The 22988-nt window shown below is 28.0% G+C and overlaps 10 protein-coding genes across 10 annotated transcripts; 6 read left to right on the top strand and 4 right to left on the bottom strand. All coding sequences in view use genetic code 12, as the record gives it.

The window, feature by feature from the left end:
• Positions 1-273: 273 nt before the first annotated feature.
• GLG2 (Glg2p) lies at positions 274-1296 on the top strand (the record flags this gene model as incomplete). Its single annotated transcript, XM_051755974.1, has 1 exon — positions 274-1296. The coding sequence occupies one exon, from the start codon at positions 274-276 to the stop codon at positions 1294-1296; it is 1023 nt and encodes a 340-aa protein (XP_051615713.1).
• Positions 1297-6073: 4777 nt separating this feature from the next.
• AAF1 (C2H2-type transcription factor AAF1) lies at positions 6074-7324 on the top strand (the record flags this gene model as incomplete). The annotated part of the gene is made up of 1 exon (XM_051755975.1): positions 6074-7324. One exon carries the CDS (start codon positions 6074-6076, stop codon positions 7322-7324), a length of 1251 nt encoding a protein of 416 aa, XP_051615714.1.
• A 280-nt stretch (positions 7325-7604) lies between these two features.
• ECM15 (Ecm15p) lies at positions 7605-7949 on the bottom strand (the record flags this gene model as incomplete). Its single annotated transcript, XM_051755976.1, has 1 exon — positions 7605-7949. The coding sequence occupies one exon, from the start codon at positions 7947-7949 to the stop codon at positions 7605-7607; it is 345 nt and encodes a 114-aa protein (XP_051615715.1).
• A 347-nt stretch (positions 7950-8296) lies between these two features.
• On the top strand, positions 8297-9040 carry KGF55_001405 (acetyltransferase; the record flags this gene model as incomplete). Its single annotated transcript, XM_051755977.1, has 1 exon — positions 8297-9040. One exon carries the CDS (start codon positions 8297-8299, stop codon positions 9038-9040), a length of 744 nt encoding a protein of 247 aa, XP_051615716.1.
• Positions 9041-9270: 230 nt separating this feature from the next.
• On the top strand, positions 9271-12327 carry UBA1 (E1 ubiquitin-activating protein; the record flags this gene model as incomplete). Its single annotated transcript, XM_051755978.1, has 1 exon — positions 9271-12327. One exon carries the CDS (start codon positions 9271-9273, stop codon positions 12325-12327), a length of 3057 nt encoding a protein of 1018 aa, XP_051615717.1.
• A 49-nt stretch (positions 12328-12376) lies between these two features.
• Positions 12377-16057, bottom strand: HST6 (ATP-binding cassette alpha-factor transporter; the record flags this gene model as incomplete). The annotated part of the gene is made up of 1 exon (XM_051755980.1): positions 12377-16057. One exon carries the CDS (start codon positions 16055-16057, stop codon positions 12377-12379), a length of 3681 nt encoding a protein of 1226 aa, XP_051615718.1.
• A 430-nt stretch (positions 16058-16487) lies between these two features.
• On the bottom strand, positions 16488-17417 carry KGF55_001408 (uncharacterized protein; the record flags this gene model as incomplete). The annotated part of the gene is made up of 1 exon (XM_051755981.1): positions 16488-17417. One exon carries the CDS (start codon positions 17415-17417, stop codon positions 16488-16490), a length of 930 nt encoding a protein of 309 aa, XP_051615719.1.
• A 238-nt stretch (positions 17418-17655) lies between these two features.
• On the top strand, positions 17656-18480 carry KGF55_001409 (uncharacterized protein; the record flags this gene model as incomplete). Its single annotated transcript, XM_051755982.1, has 1 exon — positions 17656-18480. One exon carries the CDS (start codon positions 17656-17658, stop codon positions 18478-18480), a length of 825 nt encoding a protein of 274 aa, XP_051615720.1.
• Positions 18481-18695: 215 nt separating this feature from the next.
• Positions 18696-19262, top strand: KGF55_001410 (uncharacterized protein; the record flags this gene model as incomplete). The annotated part of the gene is made up of 1 exon (XM_051755983.1): positions 18696-19262. One exon carries the CDS (start codon positions 18696-18698, stop codon positions 19260-19262), a length of 567 nt encoding a protein of 188 aa, XP_051615721.1.
• A 527-nt stretch (positions 19263-19789) lies between these two features.
• Positions 19790-20812, bottom strand: KGF55_001411 (TFIIH complex subunit; the record flags this gene model as incomplete). The annotated part of the gene is made up of 1 exon (XM_051755984.1): positions 19790-20812. The coding sequence occupies one exon, from the start codon at positions 20810-20812 to the stop codon at positions 19790-19792; it is 1023 nt and encodes a 340-aa protein (XP_051615722.1).
• Positions 20813-22988: the final 2176 nt, after the last annotated feature.

Below are 22988 nucleotides of genomic sequence, written 5' to 3' on the forward strand. Positions count from 1 at the left end.
ATCTACTACTTTGAATGAAGATAGTATCAGCATTTGGCTATGTAAATCTATCGTAGTATCAGCACTCTAACCTCAATTTATGTGAAAGCCCCACAATTTAAATTAAGTGGTTAAATTAATTAAATTAAGTGGTACAAAATCAACAGATCCCCTTCAACTTTAAATTTTATTCTTTTTGTTCTCTCTCTTATCTTTTAATTAAAGATATCTAGAGCCATTCAACAATCATAACAAATCATAACAAATCACCACAACGAAGGTAGCATCTCATCAATGTCATCTGCATATGCAACATTACTAGTAGGGCCAAGCTATATACCTGGTGTATTAACTTTAGGTTCAAAATTAAGAGAATTAAACACAAAACATAAATTAATTATATTATTAGACTCAACATCAATTGAATTTGAATTTTTAAAATTAATTGAAGAATTATATGATGAAGTAATACCAATTAATGATCAAATAATTAAAGCACCTTTAGAAAAATTAAAAAATGAATTAAATAGGGAAGAATTATCAATAACTTTTAGTAAATTATTATTATGGAATTTAACTGATTATGAAGATATAGTATATTTAGATGCTGATATTTTACCATTACAAAATTTTGATGAAATATTTGATAATTTTGAAATTAGTACTAATGAAATTGCTGCATCACCTGATTCTGGTTGGCCTGATATTTTTAATTCAGGATTATTTAAAATAAAACCAAATAAAACAACATTTGAAAATTTAATTGAATTTGCTTCAAAAGGTGGTGAGAATACATTTGATGGAGCTGATCAAGGTTTATTAAATGAATTTTTTCCGGAATGGATTAAAATCCCATATTTATATAATGTTACACCAAATTATAGAAATGATTATCAATATTTACCAGCATTTAAAAAATTTTTCAACAAGATTAAAAATTTACATTATATTGGTCATTTAAAACCTTGGAATTATGAAAATATTTTATCAAGTGATTTATCAAATTTTCATCAATTTTGGTGGGATGATTTTAATAAATTTTTTGGAGCTGATCAAAATTTAAAATACAAAATTTTAAATTTACCTCGTGGTGAAGCTTCAAATTTAAAATTTAATAAAGTTGATGATTTAAATAAAGCTTTAGATCAAGATAATTTATCTAAAGATGTTAAAAATTTAAATTTAACATCTGAAGGTGGTGGTGGTGATACTGTTGAAGATACAGATGATTTCTTAGTTGATGAGACAATAGAACAAAGAGTTTTTCCATGGGAATATCGTGAAAGAAAACCACCTTCAAGAGTATTTGAAGATTAAAGAATATCCTTATCTTTCATCAGCTAAATCAGAATTATTACTATCTTTTTTGCTCAATTTGTGTGTTTTTATTGCTTCAATTCTTCTAAACTTCCTTTAAAATTTTTACTAGACTTTTTAATAAACAACTGATTTATTAGTGATTTATGCTTATTCTTAGATTTTTCCTCCCTCGTAGATAAAGCAAACCATGGAATGAATACTTACCTGTTTTTGATGAATAAATTTGGTTCAAATAGCTTTTGAAACAAAAAAAAGCAAAATACACTTGTTGATGTAAACTTTAAGTTACAACGACAGCAAATAAATTGAAAATGCCTAATACAATTATAAATATTATGTGGATTACTTTGAAAATAAACTGACAAATAAAAAAAAAAACAAAGAAAGGATGATTTGTATGCCATATCCTGGAATCGAACCAAGGTCTAGTCGGCCACAACGACTTGTACTAACCACTATACGAATATGGCATGTTTTTTTGCGTAAGCCAAGAACTCATTTCGCAGAAAATAAGGTTTTGTGGTTGTACAGATAGTATAAGTTTACGCCTTAAATTGCTGCACCATCAAAATTTTTATGGTATTAATTTTTAAAAATTTTCCGTTGAATTTAGGTCGAGCAGGACCTGAAAAATCAATGCAGCCAAATATTCATGCATGATCGAGGTTAGACATTTCATTTCCTTATTAATATCAAAGAAGTTAAAAAAGATATATTTGATATTTTGATATAAATCCGACATGCTCTTTTTTTTTTTTGTTCATCATCAATTTGATATGTTGTTTGTTCAATTGATTTTGATACGAAAAATTGTACAATTTGAAAATATATTATTGAAGCTTTCATTTTGACAAACAATTTAAATAATATGCTTCTAGTCTTTGATAAAGTCAATTAGAGGATCACTTTGAAGTTTCCACCTACGGACCACCTACGGATCAGTGACTTAATTTATTGATATTTCCCAATGAAAAAATGCAGAGGTTTTTAGATGGTGAACCATAATTGCTAATTCAAGATTATATTACAAAACAAGTATATAGAAATTATTAGTTAGAAATCTTTCCTCTATGGATTATATTTATTCTTTTACGGGTTAGAAAGCTTAACAGCTGCTTTAATAAACAAGTAATAATGAAAAGAAAAAAAATCGAAATGGTATTTGTTGTTGTAAATTATGTCAAGCTTAACTATTGTGGTTGAGAGGTTAAAAAAGTTGAGGTACGGATGTAGCGAGATCTATAAACACAAAATCTTACGATTTGCTGATACTAGATCCACAAGATATAAGATACGATTCCCAAACGTTAGACAAATCGAGAGACAAATCGAGATCCAAAATTCAAATCTTTGAAGTCTCACAATTTACAAAAAAAAACAATCAATTGGGTTTGGATTTGTTGTCGCACATTACACAGTAAAACGCTAATAAGTGAGTCAATATAGATTTAAGAACTATTACAAATATTCTGCTCATTTATTTTGTTTGTTTCATTTCGACCTGTAAGTTTGACTCTCTGATATTAACATTAGTCCTGTGAGGAGTAGAGAACTTCTTTTCTTCAATAATGAATTTGGAAGGGTCATTAATTTTATTCAAATTCACGTATGTTGTTGACGCTTCAAGATCTAATTGAAACACTTTTTACTCTAATCTTTTGCAAAAAGAAAAGTCATTTTTTAAATAAAGCCATCATAGACCAGACTTTTTGGTACCAAACAAAACTTCTGTCACTTAACAACACTAATAACCAAACACTTGCTGAACCTTAGAAACCTGAGATTTTTGAATGATAATATTGTTGATTGCAATTTAAAAATGTATGAAAGTAGTAGCAATATCAACAGCAACATTGAGTTTGAATTAGACCACTTTCAAAGTATCATCAGCTTCCAAATGCATGATGATTCTTTCCAAATATTGTAATATATCGTATAACATTGATTGAGTGAAGTCATTGTAATTGTTTTTTTGACAAGGCTTCATCCGCAGTAGTTGATGACATATTAGAAACAATCAAGATCAATTTGATACTGCTAATGGCATTGATAATGGTTTTACACATCCCCAAATTGCCATTAACACATTCAAGACTCACCCGGGTGCCTAACGTAATTGTGCAGGTGGTAGTTACAATGCTATTACTTGATGAGAATTTTGTTTGATCATTATGAATCTATGTGTTTAGTTTGTTGATTTGCTTACTACGCCACCAGTATTGGATTTTGAGTTTATCGTGTAAAAAAGAGCAAATACACACTTCTATAGCGAAACCCTGGAAACAACCAAGTAACATGTTAGAATATTTATTGTTGTACAAATGTTGTTTTGTTTGGTAATAAATAACATACTAAGGTTAAAAGGAAGTGATTTTGCTCTTCTTTAATTGATAAAATCAAAAAATAGGTAAAATGAGGATGACAAATTAGGTTGGATAAAACTAGAAAGACAAAATTTATAAGGGGATCATGATTAATAAGATTATTAGTTTAATTTAGATGAAAACAATGAAAATTAATGTGTTTCAGTAGACGAGAATCAAATTTAATTAATTAACCCAATTTAGATAAATTATTAATATTATTTTAAGTAGTATTGCATTAACTTGAAATTTAAATTAGTTTATATGCATTGGCCAAAAGTAAGCTCCTTGAAATTGATATATTTTTTAAACAATACTAAATGAGTGGCTTAATTGTATCCCCTATGTTTGTGCTTGTTTCAGATTTAAACTTTTTATTGTCTCCTTTTCTTCAAAGCAATTTCAAATAATTTAAACTTTAAACTACAAACTAAATTCACCCTATACCAGAGTATTAGTTAGTTTTTTTCGTCTAATACCACACCTACAGGGCACGAATGGTTCATACAAAAAAAACACTCAATTGTCCTCTTTCAAGGATGGAGTCCTTCTTTTCCCAAACTTTTCCTTATTTGAAAACCTTCGAAATTCATATGATAGGGCCAAGGAAAAAAAGCTTATATCATAAGGCTAAAGTTGCTTAATTTTAAGATTTTTAAAAATCTTATTATTCTTTTGAGTGTTTCAGAATTGAGAAACAATAGACTTTAGTGTGTTTCAGAATTAATTACAAACTTTAAAATCAAAATTAGAACTATTGAAAATGAAATTTCTATTTTCTATGAGGGTAAGTAAATATTGACTAAACTGAAAGATCGAACAATAATATCATTAGTATTCTTTAATATTTTCCAGCTTGTACTTATATAATAATTTATTATATATGCAAGGCAAGAGAGAAATTTCAAATTTAGAATCGGAATTAATTTTGTATCCGTTCTAAGTGAACACTTTACACTCTTTGAACGTTAGTAAAGTTATTGACAGAAGTTTCGAGGTTTCAAAAGTGAGAAATGGGTTATGTATAGTAGCTTGACATTCAAAATAAAGTTTCGATATGATAAATGAAATTAATCAATCGTTAATTGCACTACTCAATTTAAGATATATTATAGTTTTGGTTTTGTGATAAAGTATAAATCTGAAAATTGCAAATCTTTTTGTAAAGATAAAAAATAACCATGCGTCGAATCAAATATAATACTATGAATGCTTCTCAAGTATAATACTTCAGATTATCAAACCATTATCAGCAGCTATGTAGTCAGATAGATCTCTGGGCTGAAAAATAATACCACTGCTTGCATATAAATCTTGCTATATTTTTTATCTACATTGGGTGCAAAATTATTTAATTTAAGGGGTTGAAGGAAGACTAGTTCATTAATAGAAACATAGTTCGTTTACTTGCACATTTACAGTTTTGAGCTCTCGTGTAAGTGAATCACTAATGATGAAATTTGAAGCTAATCGAATGACCATTTAAGCTTTTCCACCTCCGTAATTATTAATTCAATGCGATACATTTTTGAATTTTTTGTTGTGCTATTGTTTGATCGTTTTGTGTTTTATAATAATTTATTATATTATGTGTTTCAGCTTATTTCACATAATTAATTATTTGCATAAAAAAACAATACTTCGGTACTGAGTTAGTAAGTTGGTGTTGATCAATTAATTATTAGTTAGATCGTAATGTTCCTTTGCGTTAATCTTTAAATCATAGCAAATGTATTTTATAATTCATTTGAATAATCTAACTTTGTTTCACCCACAATCTGAAACGTCTTAAAGAACAATGCAATTTATAGCCCCAACGGGTACAATACGCGCTGTATAGTCTTATTACGTACTTTATTTATTGATTTTCTCGAAGCTTATAAATATAATAAAATATTATTTGACAAGACTTAACATATTACAAATTCAATAGTAATTTTCACATTTTCATTCAAACTACTCAACAAAACTAACTTTTTATAGAATCGAACATTGATTCGGCTAATCATCAAAGTAAAACAATTAAACCTGACGTTAGTTTGTTCCTTTTAAAAGAACTCAATTAGTAGTGTTAAAAACTTAAGAATAAAATATTGGATCATTTTTCTGTTGATAATAGTGAAACAATTTTTTGTTCTACCAAATTAAATTTTAAAACAACAAAAAAAGAAAATAAACAACTAACAAGTACATCAACAAACATATTCATACATATCATAGCATTAATTATTTTTTCATTTCTTCAGTTCATTATTTTACATTTTCATTTTAATTTTTAATTCTTGTTTTCATTTCATTTTAAGATCTTATTTTATTCATTTCATTCATTCTTGTTTATATACATTTTCATAAAAGGATACATTCAATAAGAGACGTGACAGTTCAACAACAGGCATTCAAACTTAAAGATTATGCAACCACCAATTAATTCAAATAACCAGCAGCAACGACAATCCCAACAACAACAATCAGCACCACCTTCAAATTATATGGTTCGACATAATTCATTTTCTCAATCTATACCACATCAACAATTAGTTTATTCAATCCCACCAAATAATCCACAACCTGTTGCAATACATCCATATCAACAATATCAACAACAATTATTAGCTCAACAACAACAGCAACATCAACAAAATCAACAACAACAACAGCAGCAACAACAACAACAACAACATTATTATGACCCAAATGCTTATATGATGCAAAATATTACTTCAAATTATCTGCAACTACAACAACAACAACCCATGGTTCAACAACAAATGAGAACAACCATGCCTCACCAAAATCTTTATTATTCAAATAATAATGTCCCTACCACAACAAATAATAATAAAGATCAAGTTTCAAAATCTAAAACATCAAATACAAGATCAGTACCTTCATTAGTTACATCACCCACAGAAGATATATTAATTAATCAAATAATTCATCCAAATTTTCCAGAAAGATTACAAAAGGTTTTACCACCTCCTCCATTATCTAAGGCTCCGATAAGACCTGATATAACAATAAGTAATACAGCAAAGAGAGCGAAAAGAAAATCAAAATTTAGTCAAGAACAAGATGATTTAATTGTAAATTTAAAAAGGAAAGGAAAAAATTGGGTTGAAATTGCTGAAATAACTGGTGTTGGTTCTTATTTAGCTGCTAGAAATAGATATCAAGTTATAGTTGGACAACAAGGTAATAATAATTCAAGTGCATGGGATAATAATGATAAAATATTTTTAAGAAATTTATTGGATTCAGCAGAATTTGAAAAATGGAAATATATTACAATGGAATTAAATAAATCAACTTCTAAAAATTTTACAGATTATGAAGTTAGAGAAATGATAAGAGAATTATTTTGGAATAATCCTGCTAGTTTTGGAGTTAGTGAAGAACTGATAAAAGAAACTGAAAAAGAGAAAAAACAAACTGAAAAAATTTTAGAACAACGTGAACAACAAAGAAGGAAAAAAGCTGGTGGAAGTGGTGGTGGAAGTGGATCAGTTTCGAGTGTAACGTCAGGACGTAATGAACATGATGATGAAGAGGATGATGATGAAGGAAGTGGTAATGATGAAAGAAATAATCATAATAAAAAAATAAGAAATAGTAATGGAAGTAATGGTGGTGATTATAATGGTGATACTTTAAGTTATTATTAAATCTTTAGAGAATTTGTAAAATTAAATGTCATATAAACTTGATACACTTGATACATAAAACTATACACAAAAGTTCGTTTATTCATTTCCCTATACAATTACTTAAAATCGGCTAACTCAGTACAAAATCTACAGTATGTTAATTTCATCACTGAGTTACTTCCGTGATTTTTGATTTTGCTCGATGCAGCTATACAAATTCAAGTTCCTTGAGTTCGATCTAACACACTACCATCAGTACCTGTAATTTTGATCTTAATTCATAATATCTATCCAAAATTTATTTAAGATCTTTTAATTTTTTATAAACAATATCAAGTTTATCTTGAGGAGTTTGAGATTTATCAATTCTTGAACCTAATCTAATATCACTTTGAATTCTAACTATCCCTTTATCATGTAAAACTAAATGAAATTTTTTAATTAATGCCATTACATCATCAAAATCACCTTCTAATACTGTTCCACTTGATTGTAAATGAGTTTTAACTTTTGTTTGATTTTGACATAATTGAGTTATTATTGCAACTTCATCTGATACACTTGGTGTTCCTTTACCAATGGGTATTAAACAGATGTCTGCTAGACAATTTAAATTTTTGTCTTGGTTCTCTGATGATGCCATGTTTGTTGTGATATTGATGGTATCAAAATAGTCTTTTGATATTGATAAATTATGTTCGGATTTAATAGTGCGAAATCGGTTGAAAAATGCGACACGATCTTTGTGTAAAATTTGATAATCTTATCTCCTTTCGTGAGATTGCTCAGGATATTCACTCCACCTCTGAGTCAAAAGTGCACCACATAGTCAACAAAACTCAATTTTGCAATCAAGTTGATGCAAGTTTACTTTAAGCTATTTTTACTCGCTCATAGCTAATCAAAATTCACTTTCTTTTCAAACTCAAAAACAAAGATCAATCCATTCCGTCATTAAATCCGATTTTTCAAACAAATAATCAAATCAATATGACATCTACAGATTCTACATCATTAGCGAAATTTCTTAAAAAGGAAAAAGATCAAAAGGTTATCAGTTTTGCGGAACACAATCTAAAAGGTGTACCAATTGGTAATGACAGTTGGCAAAGAATGGTTTCTGGAATGTTATATAATCCTGGAGATGAAACATTAAAATTAGCAAGATTAAAAGTTCGAGATTATCAATTAGATTATGAAAAATTTAGATTCCGAGATTATACTGTTCCCAAAGAATATTCAGCTGCTAAACGAGAATATTTAAGAAAATTCATTGGTCATGTTGGAGATGGTACATTTATGGAACATCCAATTTATTTTGATTATGGATTTAATACATATTTGGGTGAAAATTTTTATAGTAATTATAATTTAACAATATTAGACTGTTCAATAGTTAAAATTGGAGATAATGTTATATGTGGAACCAATGTTTCGATTTTAACTCCATTACATCCTATTGAACCTTATTTAAGATTAACTGAAGATGAAGATATTTTAGAAAGTGCAAAACCAATAACAATTGGTAATAATTGTTGGTTATGTTCTGGATGTTCTATTACTGCTAACATTGGTAATAATTGTGTTATTGGTGCTAATTCTGTAGTTTCAAAGGATGTTCCGGATAATTCTTTATTTTTGGGGAATAAAGTTGTAAGGACTTTGAAAGAAACTGATACAAAGGAAAACATAGAAAGACTTTTGAGAGAATATGGGTATTATGATTCAAAGTAATGCGATAATAAAGTTCAGGTTAGATTAGTATAGAGAATATAGATACTAGCTTTCGATATAGTTGCAAAATAATTGGTAGCATTTCCGCTTGCTTTTTCTCTAAAATCTGACACGACTAAGTTCCGTAAAAATTGAAATTACGTATTGAGTAGATTCCAAATTACTAATTCAAATACATTTATACAACTTTTCAAAAAGACAATAACATTCAATCAGATCTACCAGGTACAATGACAGACAATATGCAGATTGACTCGCCATCACCTCAAGAGATTGATGAAGGTTTATACTCACGTCAATTGTATGTTTTGGGTAAGGAAGCAATGTTAAAAATGCAAAATGCAAATGTCTTAATAATAGGTTTAAAAGGTTTAGGAATTGAAATTGCTAAAAATATTGCTTTAGCAGGTGTTAAATCATTGAGCTTGTATGACCCAAATCCAATTGAAATCCAAGATTTATCTACTCAATTTTTCTTGAGTGAAGATCAAATTGGTCAACCAAGAGATGAAGTAAGTGCTGTAAAATTAAGAGAATTAAATTCATATGTACCTATTAATACTGTGAAAAACATTGATGAATCAACTTTATTAAAATTCAAATGTATTGTGTCGACTAATATAACATTGGAAGAACAAGTGAAAATCAATCAAATTACTCATGCAAATGACATTGGTTATATCAATGCAGACATTAGGGGGTTATTTGGTCAAATATTTGTTGATTTTGGTGAACATTTTACTATAGTTGATCAAACAGGAGAAGAGCCATTAACTGGAATTGTATCGGATATTGAAAAAAATGGAACAGTCACAATGTTGGATGAAAGTAGACATGGATTAGAAGATGGAGATTATGTTAAATTTTCAGAGGTTGAAGGTATGCCAAAATTAAACGACGGAAGTATTCATAAAGTAGAAGTATTAGGACCTTTTGCTTTTAAAATTAAAATAGATGAAAGTTACGGAATTTATAAAAAGGGTGGAATCTATACTCAAGTCAAAGTTCCAAAAGAAGTTAAATTTGATTCATTATTAGATCAATTACAAAACCCAGAATATTTAATCTCAGATTTTGCTAAATTTGATAAACCTCAACAATTGCATATTGGATTTCAAGCTTTACATGCCTTCCAAACAAAGCATAATAACAAGTTACCAAGACCCTATAATGAAGAAGATGCCAATCAAGCTTATAGATATGCTCAAGAATTGGCTACTTCAAGTAAATTTGAGGAGGAACTTAATGAAAAATATTTAAAAGAATTATTTTATCAAGCAAGAGGTGATATTCCAGGAATTGTTGCATTCTATGGTGGTTTAATTGCTCAAGAAGTTTTAAAATGTTGTTCATCAAAATTTACACCAATAAAACAATGGTTGTATTTTGATTCTATAGAATCCTTACCTAATAATGAAGAATATCCAAGAACTGAAGAAACATGTAAACCACTTGGATCAAGATATGATGGACAGATAGCAGTATTTGGTAAGAAATTTCAAGATGCTATTTCAAATTTAAAAGTTTTCCTTGTTGGAGCAGGTGCTATTGGCTGTGAGATGTTGAAAAATTGGGCTATGATGGGTTTAGGTTCTGGGCCAAAAGGTGAGATTTTCATCACTGATAATGATTCTATTGAAAAATCCAATTTAAATCGTCAATTTTTATTCAGGCCTAAAGATGTTGGTAAAAATAAATCAGACTGTGCTGCAGAAGCTGTGGTTGTGATGAACCCTGCACTAAAAGGTAAAATTGATTCAAGATTAGATAAAGTTGGTCCAGATACTCAAGATATTTTTGATGATAAATTTTGGAATAACTTGGATCTTGTGACTAATGCTTTGGATAATGTAGAAGCTAGACAATATGTAGATGGACGTTGTGTGTTTTTCAAAAAACCATTATTAGAATCAGGAACTTTAGGAACAAAAGGAAATACTCAAGTAGTTGTACCACGTTTAACTGAATCTTATTCATCATCACACGATCCACCAGAAAAAGCAATCCCATTATGTACATTAAGATCTTTCCCAAGTAAAATAGACCATACAATTGCATGGGCAAAATCTTTATTTCAAGGTTATTTTGTTGAATCACCGGAAAGCGTTAATTTATATTTAAGTCAACCAAATTATGTCGAACTGTCATTAAAACAAAATCCGGATAAAGTAGGAACATTAGAAAACATATCAAAATATTTAAACCAAAGACCATATACTTTTGAAGATTGTATAAAATGGGCAAGATTAGAATTTGAAACTAAATTTAATCATGAAATTAAACAATTGTTATACAATTTCCCACCAGATGCTAAGAACTCAAATGGTGAGCCATTTTGGTCTGGTCCAAAACGTGCACCAAAGCCATTAGAATTTGACATTAACAATCAAAATCATTTAGATTTTATCATTGGTGGTGCTAATTTATTAGCTTTTATTTATGGATTGAAAGAACAAAATAATTTAGGTGACTATAGAAAGGTATTATCGGATTTCAAAGTGCCAGAATTTCAACCAAAATCGGGAGTCAAAATTGCTGCAACTGATGCAGAAGCTGAAGAACAAGCAAATAAATTATCGGGTTCAATTGATGATGAAGCTGTCAGAAAAATTGCTGCCACATTACCTGAACCAAGTACGTTAGCTGGTTATAGATTAACCCCAATAGAATTTGAAAAAGACGACGACACAAATCATCATATTGAATTTATAGCAGCTGCATCCAATTGTAGAGCATTAAACTATGGTATTGAACCAGCAGATGCCAGCAAAACTAAGTTTATTGCTGGTAAAATTATTCCAGCAATTGCAACAACTACAGCATTGGTTACTGGATTAGTTTGTCTTGAATTATACAAAGTTGTTGATGATAAACGAGACATTGAACAATATAAAAATGGTTTTATAAATTTAGCTTTACCTTTTATTGGATTTTCAGAACCTATTAAATCAAATAAAGCTAAATATGGTTCAAAAGAATTTGATGAAGTATGGGATCAAATTATTATAGAAAAAGATATAACTTTACAAGAATTACTAGATAAATTTGCTAAAGAAGATGATTTAAGAATATCAATTTTATCATATGATGTTGTTGTATTATATGCTGATTTTTTCCCACAAAAGAAAAAACAAGAAAGATTGGGTTTGAAAATATCTGAATTGATTAAATTGGTTAGTAAAAAAGAAATACCATCACATGTACAATTTTTGGTTTTACAAGCTTGTTGTGAAGACGAAGAGGGAGAGGATGTAGATATTCCACCAATTAGTATTAAATATAAGTAATTGTTTATACACTGATACATATTAATATAAGTTTATAAATTGTTTTGAATTAAAATTGAGCAAAATCAATCAAATCTGCAGCTAAACACATTGAGTAAAATATAGAAGTTTTATCTCTTAAAAGATTTTCTGGAGTGTCAAATTCTTTAACTTCCCCCTGATCTAATATAATTATTTTATCATAATCCGATATAGTATTGAATCTATGAGTTATATTAATAATTGTTGAATCTTTAAAATTTGATCTTATATCTTTGAAAAATTCCAAATCAAATCCTGATTCTAAATTTGAAGTACATTCATCAAATAATATAATTTTTGGTTTTCTAATTAATGCTCTAACGATAGATAATCTTTGCAACTGACCTCCTGAAATTGTTGAATTACTACCTTCACCAATTCTTGTATATAAACCTTCTGGTAATGTCATTACAAAATCATAAATTTTACATAATTTCAAAATTTTAATAATTTCATCTTCATTGATTTTGACTAATGGATTGATACCATAAATTAAGTTTTCATAGATTGAACCTTCAAAAAAATTTGGGAATTGTGGAACAATGCTTATTGTTTCTCTTAGCCAATCTATGTTAATTTTTGAAATGTCTTGATCATATAACTTTGTTGCATTGGGAGAATTTGAATCAAACAATCTTAACAATAATGAAATCAATGTTGATTTACCAGACCCTGATTTACCGTACAATCCAATTAATTGATTTTTTTCAATGGTCAATGACAAATTTTTCAAAATTGGAATATCATTGTATTGAAAGGATAAGTTTTCAATTTTAATAACTTCAGTAGTTTTAGTTTTTGGTATTACGTCTCCTTCATTCTCAATTTTCGAATATGGTATCAGTTCTAATAATTTGACAATAAAAGTTCCAGCTCTTTGACCTCTTGTAACTTCAGGTAATTCATGAATTAAACTTGATGCATTAGCTAATGTGAATGTTAACAATGTAATGACTTGCAATAATTGACCATGACTATATTGATGTTTACCAGTCAATTCCATACCAAAATAAAGTATAACACCAGTTGCAACAGCTGTAATAAAATCATTTATAGCTAATCCAACACCAGTTTGAAATGCCCTATAATTACCAATTTTAACAAGATCACTAATTTGTTCATCAAATTTTTGCATAAAATAATTCTGCATATAAAATAATTTGACAGTTTTAATTGAAGAAACAGTTTGATGAACATGAGTTTCATTAACCACCACACTTGATTTATATTTATTTTCAGCTGATTGTAAAACTTGACCATATGCAATAGTAATTATTAAAATTAATGGTACAAATGATAAACCCACCAATGCTAATTTCCAACCTGCAACAATTGACCATATAATACCAACTAAAACCATAGCTACTAAGTTAACAACAACTGACAAAAATGTACTTACTAAATTTCTTAAATCTCTGGTATCGTTCATCAATAAGGTTGTAATTTCTGCTGTTTTGATCTCTTTGAAGAAAGACATATCTTGACCATTTAATTTTTTACAACAAAGTTTCCTTAATCCAACAATCCATCTTTCACTTGAATAATATAATAAAAATCTAGATATATAGGTGGTTGAGCCAATGAAGAAAGCAATACAAATTGAAATGACTGACCATTGAATGATTTGTTTTGAGATATTTTTACCAATTGATGCATCTAAAGTTGTAGATAATAATTTTGAAAAACAAAATGAAAATATTGGTGATGCAATACCTTCAAGTATTGAAAATATGATCCCGATTAAAATTATTGCTTTTACATCAATTGTATGACTGCAGTATTTTAAAATTGCAAAAACTCCCAATAATTTGTCATCTTTTTGAGACTCTTGATCGTTCGAATTTATCAGACTGACTTGAACTACCGAATTCAATTTCTTTTCACTCATTTCTTCATCAATATCATCATCATCATCACTAGCTTCTTCACGAATTTCATAATTATTGTAATTACAGTATTTATCTTGTTTTTTGACATATCCATTTTCCATCATAATAACATTATCATCAGCATCAATACATCCATACTCGTGAGTGATTGTTATGGTAGTCTTGCCATATCTCCAAGCTTTAACTCTATTGATTAAAGTACCTTTAGTTTGAGAATCCAAAGCACTGAATGCTTCATCTAATATTAATACTGGTGAATCCTTTAATTTTGCTCTTGCTATAGCTAATCTTTGTTGTTGACCACCGGATAATGATAAAGGTGTGATTTTGGTATCTAAATCTAAATCTAATAATGCAAATTCGGCAGCTTCTTCAATATAATGCGATGGAACATTTTCAATTGAATCATAATTATCAGCAACAGCAAGTGCTATGTTTTCACGAATTGTTCCATTAAAAACTACTGGAGTTTGTTGAACTAATGTAATATTTTGTGATATCCAATTTGAATCAAGTAAATCAATTTCACTACCATCAATTATTATTTGACCATTTGATTTATCATATAATTTCATTAAAATTAAAGGAATAGTTGATTTACCAGCTCCTGATTTACCAATAAAATAATTTTGCTTACCTACCTCAATCTTAAATGAAACATCTTTTAATACTAATTCATCTCTTGTTGGATATTTAAATTGTACATGTTCAAATATAATTTTACCAAAACAATGGGTTGGATATTTTAATATTCCCTTTGTAATATTATATTCATCTTCTGAAGTTTTTAAATAAGTGGAAATTCCACCAGCAGCAGCATGAGCTGTATTTAGTATTGCCATTAATTGACTTATCTTTGATATCGATTGACCAAGCATTAAACATGAACTAAAACAAGTAAACAATTGATTGATAGTGATTTTATCATGTGACAATAAAAAAGTACCAAACCAAAAACCTTGAACAAACATCATTAATGTAAGAAATTTTAATATACCAGAATTTGCAGCAATAGAATTTGAAACTTTAAAATAAGCTTTAGCTGATGCATCAACATATTTATTAAATTTGACTATTTCAACATATTTCCCATTGAATACTCTTACTGTTAATGGACTTGTCAAACACCAATTTAAAACTTTACTTGCATGTGAACTGTAATCATTTTCTTCTTCTTGTGCTCGATAAGTTAAACCACCAAATAACCAAGCAAAACAAGCCATAACAGGGGCAGAAGCTAATATGATTAAAGTTATAGCCCATGATTGATAAAATGACATTATAATTAATGCTAAAATTAAAGCAATTGTTTGAACTGATTCTGCCATAATTTCTGCATTTCCAGAACGTAATTCTTCAATACATCTATCAACTTGAATTAATTCACCCATTATATTTTTATTTTCATCATACCATTTTATATTTTGATTAATTAATTTTGAATAAACATCTCTTCTTGCTCTCATTTGTTGAATTTCTCCAAATTTTAAAAATATTGACATTCCAAACCAAACAAATAAAAATTTACCAAATCCTACTGCCATTAAAATCCCACAAAATTTGAGACATTTATTAATAAAGGTATCATATGAAGTTATGTCATTTCTTAAATATTCAGATAATGTTCCCATTATATTACCATATAATAATGTTGTTATTGGTGTACCAATTGCTGAAATACTCATACAAATTGAACCTAATGCAAAAACATTCCAATCTTTTTTCAAATTGAAAAACATAAATACATTCTTCTTAGTATCAACTTCAATTTCAACATCTTTTGTATTAACTGATGATTTTTCTGAATCTTTCTCATTCATTTTTCTGATTTCGTTGTTGATATTTGGCTATCAAAAAATAATCAAGGGAAAAGACGAAAGGCTGATATCATCTTTTTATTACTTGAAAATCCAAGTCATTTTCTCTTTCTAATCAAGCAGTAGCATCTTACGACCAAAAGATCGTCCTCATTGAGTTTCACATATGCATGTAATTAATTGAATTTAAGATAAATTTCATATTAAATTAATAAATTAATTTGGATTGTCAAAAATTAAATCTTTTTTTTTTGAAACAGAAATAATTACCAATTTGGGATTTGACAATAGATGCAAAATAGATCTATCAAACAATCTTATTCAATTATGAAATTTCAGTTCACTCATCGATAAAGAGGATCAGGGAAGTAGGGTGAAAATATACATAAGCAGGTCTGCGATTATAAAACTTTTCATTACAAGAAATTTTGTATTATTTACTAAACTCCTCACTAAATTGTACAGTCTCATCAACCTTTACTTTCTTTTTATTTCCCACATCTTTTTGATTATTCTTTTCATTGTTCTTTTCTCTCAGTATCTGTTCAAATGCTTTAAAATTGTTCAAAGTAAATGCAGAATGAATTATCATTCCTAATATTATAAAAAAGCTTAAGAGTATTGTTTTCAAACTTAATTGATCAACAAATGAATTAATTACCTCAGCTAGTAATTGTAAAGTAGCTTGAGTATTGTATACTTTTATTTGTTGATTTTGACATTTTTCTAATGCATTACATTCTTGATTTATAGCTGGTGGACGATTTGGTAAATTACATTTATTTGCAATATATTGTTTCTCACAATTTGCAATTTCATCTAGTAATATGGTGAGCTTATCTTCTATTTTATTTTTTATATCTGCCCTTATTGTTTTGAAGGATATGAAGCCCAAATATAGTATGAATAACCAAAGTATGACATTTATTATTAGCTGTAAATACAAATTTAAAGTGTAAGGTATACTAGGATTGTTTAGGAATGTTTGATTGTTCTTAGTTTCCGCAGTGAAGGAAGCTTTCTTGGATTTAGTTGGGTTTTCTTGAAACGGTATAGGATTTAATTTCTCTAATTCTCTTTGTTGTTGTCTTCTTTTAGGAGAAAACATTAAATGTGCAACATTCACTGGATTTAATGGAGTAGCACCGTTGCTCAATTCATTCTCGTTTTCTAGTATATCTACTATTTCTTCAATTTCTTTGGTTTTGTCATTTTCTCTGACATCTTCATCAATTGTTATTGATGTGTTTACAATTCCATCAGCTGTTAAAAACTCAGAATGAGGGGAGCCATTCAAACTTTTAATTGGTGTAGATTCAGATTCAATTCCATTGAATGTAATGGGTGAAAACTCTCTATCCATAATGAGTTTCCAATATTTGTATTAGATGATTTAGTAGATTAATGATGTTTACTTCTAGACTTCTAGACTTCTGTACACGGAAATGTAAGATAAGTCAAATCTATTTGTTTCGCGACATTTACAATAATGTAACTCATTTTGTGTAAGCGCATTATATCTAAAACGTCTTTTTATCGCTAATAATAATTAATTTTCAGGTACACATTTTCAAATAAGATGGCAAGATACTCCAAATACCATGAATAGTATTGAGGATTTCAAGAGTATAGTACTGGCGTTTAAGTGCGAGTCAACAGAAGAAACTAAAATAGTACAAAAATCCACGTATAAGGTCACCAAAACCAACAAGAAATCGAATCGAAAAGAGATCAAAATCTCCAAACAGATCGATACCATAAATCTACCAGATTTAGCACGTTCTTTAGATTCAAATTTAAAAGTTTTATTTATAGGATATAACCCTGGTGTTCAGTCATCAATACAACAACATCATTATGCTCATCACTCTAATTTATATTGGAAATTATTTAGACAATCAAAATTACTTGAAAAAATCGTGGAACTAGAAGAACTGAAAGATCCAAACATTTTTGAAGATGATTTAAATTTAAAAACTCTTTTAGAAAATGGATGTACTGCAAAAGATGATTTTGATATAATAAAATATAAAATTGGATTTTCAGATTTATGTTCAAGATGTACTAAAAGAGCAGATGAATTAACATCACATGAAAAATTTGATAATGTTAAACGACTAATTGGAGAAATTTATGAAACTAATACCAACACAGTAGTTTTAATAGGGAAAGGAATATGGGAAACATTTATTAAATTTTATAGTTTAGAATTAAATATAAAATTTAAATTAACAAAAGATAATTTTCAATGGGGTGAAGTTATGATTGGAAATGATAATGTTTATAATAAATTAATTAATCATATTCAATCTTTAATACCTTCTAATACTAAGATACATGTATTTCCTAGTACTTCAGGGTTAGTTGCTGGTATCACATTTGCAGAAAAATTAAGACTTTGGGAAACTATGGTTGATAGAATTTAGATTAGATTAGATCATGTATAGAGCATAAATATTTGGGAAGAGACGTAATACTTTGCTTCGATCTGTAGGCTTATGAAGTTCATCATAAATCATTTATCATATTAATTCAAATACCGCTTAAAGGTTGAGGGGTTAAATTAGTCTTGAATAACTTTTTTTGATCGAGACAATTTGAGTTTTAATGTATTAACCCGTACAATATCTGATCCTTCACAATGTGGCCTTTTACCAAATCTGAAGAAGTCAAACCATTAGGAGAAGATCTACCTAATGACTTGAAAGACTTTTTAATACAGAAAAACAATGAAACAACACAATCATCATCATCAGAACCATATAAATTTGAAGCATCAAGAAATTTGAATAGAGTAAAAGAAATATTAACAAAACAACCCATAAGAAATCAAGAAGATCAATATCAATTTGAAAAATTTAAATTATCAAATCAATTACAAAATTCAGTTGCAATAAATTGTTCAGAATTAGAATATAATTTAAATTTATGTTTTCAAAATTATTCAATAATAAAAGATATGTTTAAATATCCATGTTTTAATAAACAACAAGATTTAAAAAGATGTAAAAATTTACAAACTGATGGATTTAAATTATTACATTATCAAGATTGTTATAATATTCAACAATGTAATGCAATCAAACAATTTTTAGATGAAATGTTTGTTAAAAATTTTGGAGAATTAGGTGAAAATACTAATGATAATGAAAAAGTTAATCAATTTTATAATGATTTGAATAAAGGATTTGATAAAATTTGGAGATGATGGGCAGGTTATTGAAAATGAAAGTATTTAACTTGTAAGAGAAGAGTTGACTAGCGCACTTCAACTTTTTCATCATTGAGAGGATTCGCATCAAGAGACCGGAGGTGGAATGTTTAGAAATTAATGAGTCTGATCGTTAATTATCACTTCAGTTTTTGGATGGATGCCCAAATACTAGTTCACTGGATACTAAACTCGTAAATAGCCTAATTTCATATTTTTATGATTGTATATAATTCATGTGATTCCCGTTTACTTTGGTTCTTCTTGTCCCTTCTAAGCATCCATTGTTTCTTCTTTTACTCATTGGGTTAATGTTTTGATCAAGTTGTTGTATTGAAGTACTGAAGTATGAGTCTGAAATTACGAATAAATGAAAATTTGTTAATGAGACGACCATGTAGCCGTATCCATGTTTCGTATATTCATGAGATCAGTTAAATTGCAAATATAAGATCCTAAAAAAAAGTTGATTCTGTTAATACTGGGTCAGTCAATATTTTTTGATATATGCACATAAATTAATCTTATATCCTTTCCAAAGTTCCTTCAAATATTTTACTTGATTCTAATTCCAATAAATTCTTCAAATTTTTTGATTTAATTTCTTTACTTAGTCTTTCTAATTTTTCAATAATTAAAATTCTTATTCTATTGACGATTGGAGATAACCTTATAATTTCTGTATTACTGAATTTCAGTTTTTTTGACGTTGATATATTTCTTGAATCTTCAATTTCTTCATCACCATTTGAAATTGATGATCCAAGCAATACTGACATTTGTAAATCTAGATTAATTAAAAATTTAAAAAATTGAATAATTTCATTTATATCAATATTTATAAATCTTTTACCTTGACTATCAATTTCAAAATTTTGTTTGAATAAAATTTGATAATGTAATAAATATTCTTCTAAATCTCCCAAAATTTTAATATAATATTCTTCTTGACCAAATAAATTCAATTTTTGATTGTTATTATTATTAAAATTTAGACTTATACTTTTCCATATTAAATTTATGATCTCATTTAAATTTTTAATTAAATCAATCAATGGATAAATTATTTTAGATTCTGATTGTTGTTTTATAAATTGTCTTTGTAAAATTAATAATTTTTCATCAATATAATTAATAAATTTCAGTTGTTGAGTTAATGAAAGTGATTCTTCTTGGTGTAAAGCATTTGAATTGTTACTGAGATTTGTTGATATGAAATTTTGTAATTGTTCTTCAAAAGGTAGAGTAAGTTGATTTAGACTTGTCAAGTCAATGTCTTCAAATTCTTCTTCTTCTAGTCCTTCTTCTTCAACATTGGGTACAATTTCCTGTTGAGCTATTTTGGAATCTTCCGCTTCTAAATTTTCAGGTATGGTTATATTATTCTTTTCAATTGCTTCATTTTCCTCTTCATCGTCTTCATCATATAATTCAGGATTTAAATTTAGACTATCATCTTGTAATTTTGTAGTAGGTAGATTTTGAGGATTTATCTCTTCATTAGGTCCTGGATGTAATGGACTATCGGGTGTTTCTTTATCATTCATTTAATTGATTATTGTTGTATATGGTGTATTTGATAGTCTAACCAAATAACTTTGTTTTAAATCTTTATTTTTTAAAACTTAAGCGGTAAAATATAGTCTTCAATTAACCCCTTAAAATAATATTTCAAATTTAAAAGATGCTACCAAAACCAGGTGGTTATATTCATAATTATTTCTCATTTTATGGAAAAAGTTCATATCTTTTTGAAAGATCAATCTATTTTTTCATAATAAGTTACATATATAACATACTCCCAATTACCATTAATTTCATACATAACAGGGGTACTTTGCGACTCGTATAACGTTTTAAATAATATCAATGGATTCACAGCTAGACAGAAAACTTGGTGTGTAATAAATTTTGATATCGTAATTTAGAATTGCGTCCAAAAAATCTGAAGATATCACATATTCTGGTGTATGTGTTATCTAAGATTATTTAGATTCAACAAATGAGAAGTTAATTACCAGTTTAGTGGCATTACATTTATTTACTACAGATAACCAAGCAATTGGAAACGTTCCCAACGGAGCCAAACCTTCACCAAAAAGGATTTCAAGGTTTTTGGGTGCAATCTTGAACTATGATATAGTAATTTACTATATACCACTGAAAACTGTTTTTATAGCCGGCATCATTAGTCGTATTTAAACTCAAGATATAGCTACTATTGTCAATGAAGATAAATTATTAAGTATCCGTTCAGAAAATTCTGAAACACTGATTGAATGTAAAAATTTTAGATTGCAACAGATGGGGAATTTCAACAAAGGAATTCAAGGCTATAAATTTCATTATTTTTTAAATTTTATTCAAACAAAAAATTTGAATGATAATCAAATAAAGGAGCTCAAAACGGCTCTTGAAGAAGAGGGGAAAAAAGCTGATTTACAACTGTGAATAAGGTGTTTTTTAAGTTCTTGTCAATGTAGTTGTAGTAAAGTAAGTCTTCAAAATTTTACCAACTGATAGATTTTTAGTTAATGAAGATTTACTTCACAACAATTACATTGACAAGAATTTGAAAAATACATCTGGCAGAGTTGTAGCGAGAGATGCAATTAAAGCAGATCTGATTCAAGTCTTTTGAAATATAAAATTGGAAATTTTAAATTTATCATTTGGTTAATTCATTTTAAAAGTTTTTATTAAATTTGATGCTAGTGAGTTTGAAATAGGAATTACTTTTTACTTCAAGCATGAGAAATGAATGTTAAGTTAAAAAATTTATAATACCAATAGCTTTTAATTCAGCAAAATTTATCACCATTTTAAGTACTTTACAGTCTGTTGGAAAAGGAAGTATTAAGAGCATTGGAATGAATTAATGCTTCAATTACATATTAGGCAAGCTGATATTTCCCAATTACAAAGGGTTACTTAGATTAATTTTAAATTACAAGTTAGATTAGAGAGATTATAAGCTAAGACAAGAGACGTTGTCGTAAATATGATGATCTATGAAGGGATCTGAAATTATCATGAAAGATTGATCTAACTTCATTTTAATCAAATTGAATTTTGTTGTACTCCATTACAAGATGTAAAAATTGTAGAAGAATTAAAAGTGATGATATTATAAATAATTTTAAAAAAGACAAAGATTTTACAAGATCAAAAGATCAGAGTTTGAACAGCTAGTAAGTAGTTCTACTTCTAGTAATTTGGATATAATTTATACTCTTATATAATAATGTTAATTGATAGTCATTGGTGGAATTAACTAAAAATTAATAACAAGTAAAAATTCACAAAAGTTAAATTACTTAAACCTTTCAAAAACAAAATTACCTCTTTGACTTTGAAATCAAAATTTTCCCGATCGGATTATTTGTATCACTTACAACATACACCCTGTTATGTGGAAAAGTTTAAATACAACTTTAATTATCAATCAACCTTCATTCAACTTATAATCTCTATGATTCATTATCGTACCACACCATGCCATATAGGTAGAATAGTATAGGCTTTCTCTAGTGGGAGTAATTCGAGCTTTTAAAGAGTAATATGGGATGCTAAGTGCAATTCAGTTCACAATCTAAAACCCTCAATAGTAAAATCGCATATAAAATACGATGTTCATGTTGGATATTAGCATACACTCACTTCTAACTTTCAATCTTCAATAAGAATAAGTAAGAAATTGTCATTCAAATCTTATAACAATTC

This window comes from Candida pseudojiufengensis (assembly GCF_024610245.1).
Source record: "Candida pseudojiufengensis strain CBS 10847 chromosome Unknown scaffold9, whole genome shotgun sequence".
Classification (NCBI taxonomy): domain Eukaryota; kingdom Fungi; phylum Ascomycota; class Pichiomycetes; order Serinales; family Debaryomycetaceae; genus Lodderomyces; species Lodderomyces pseudojiufengensis.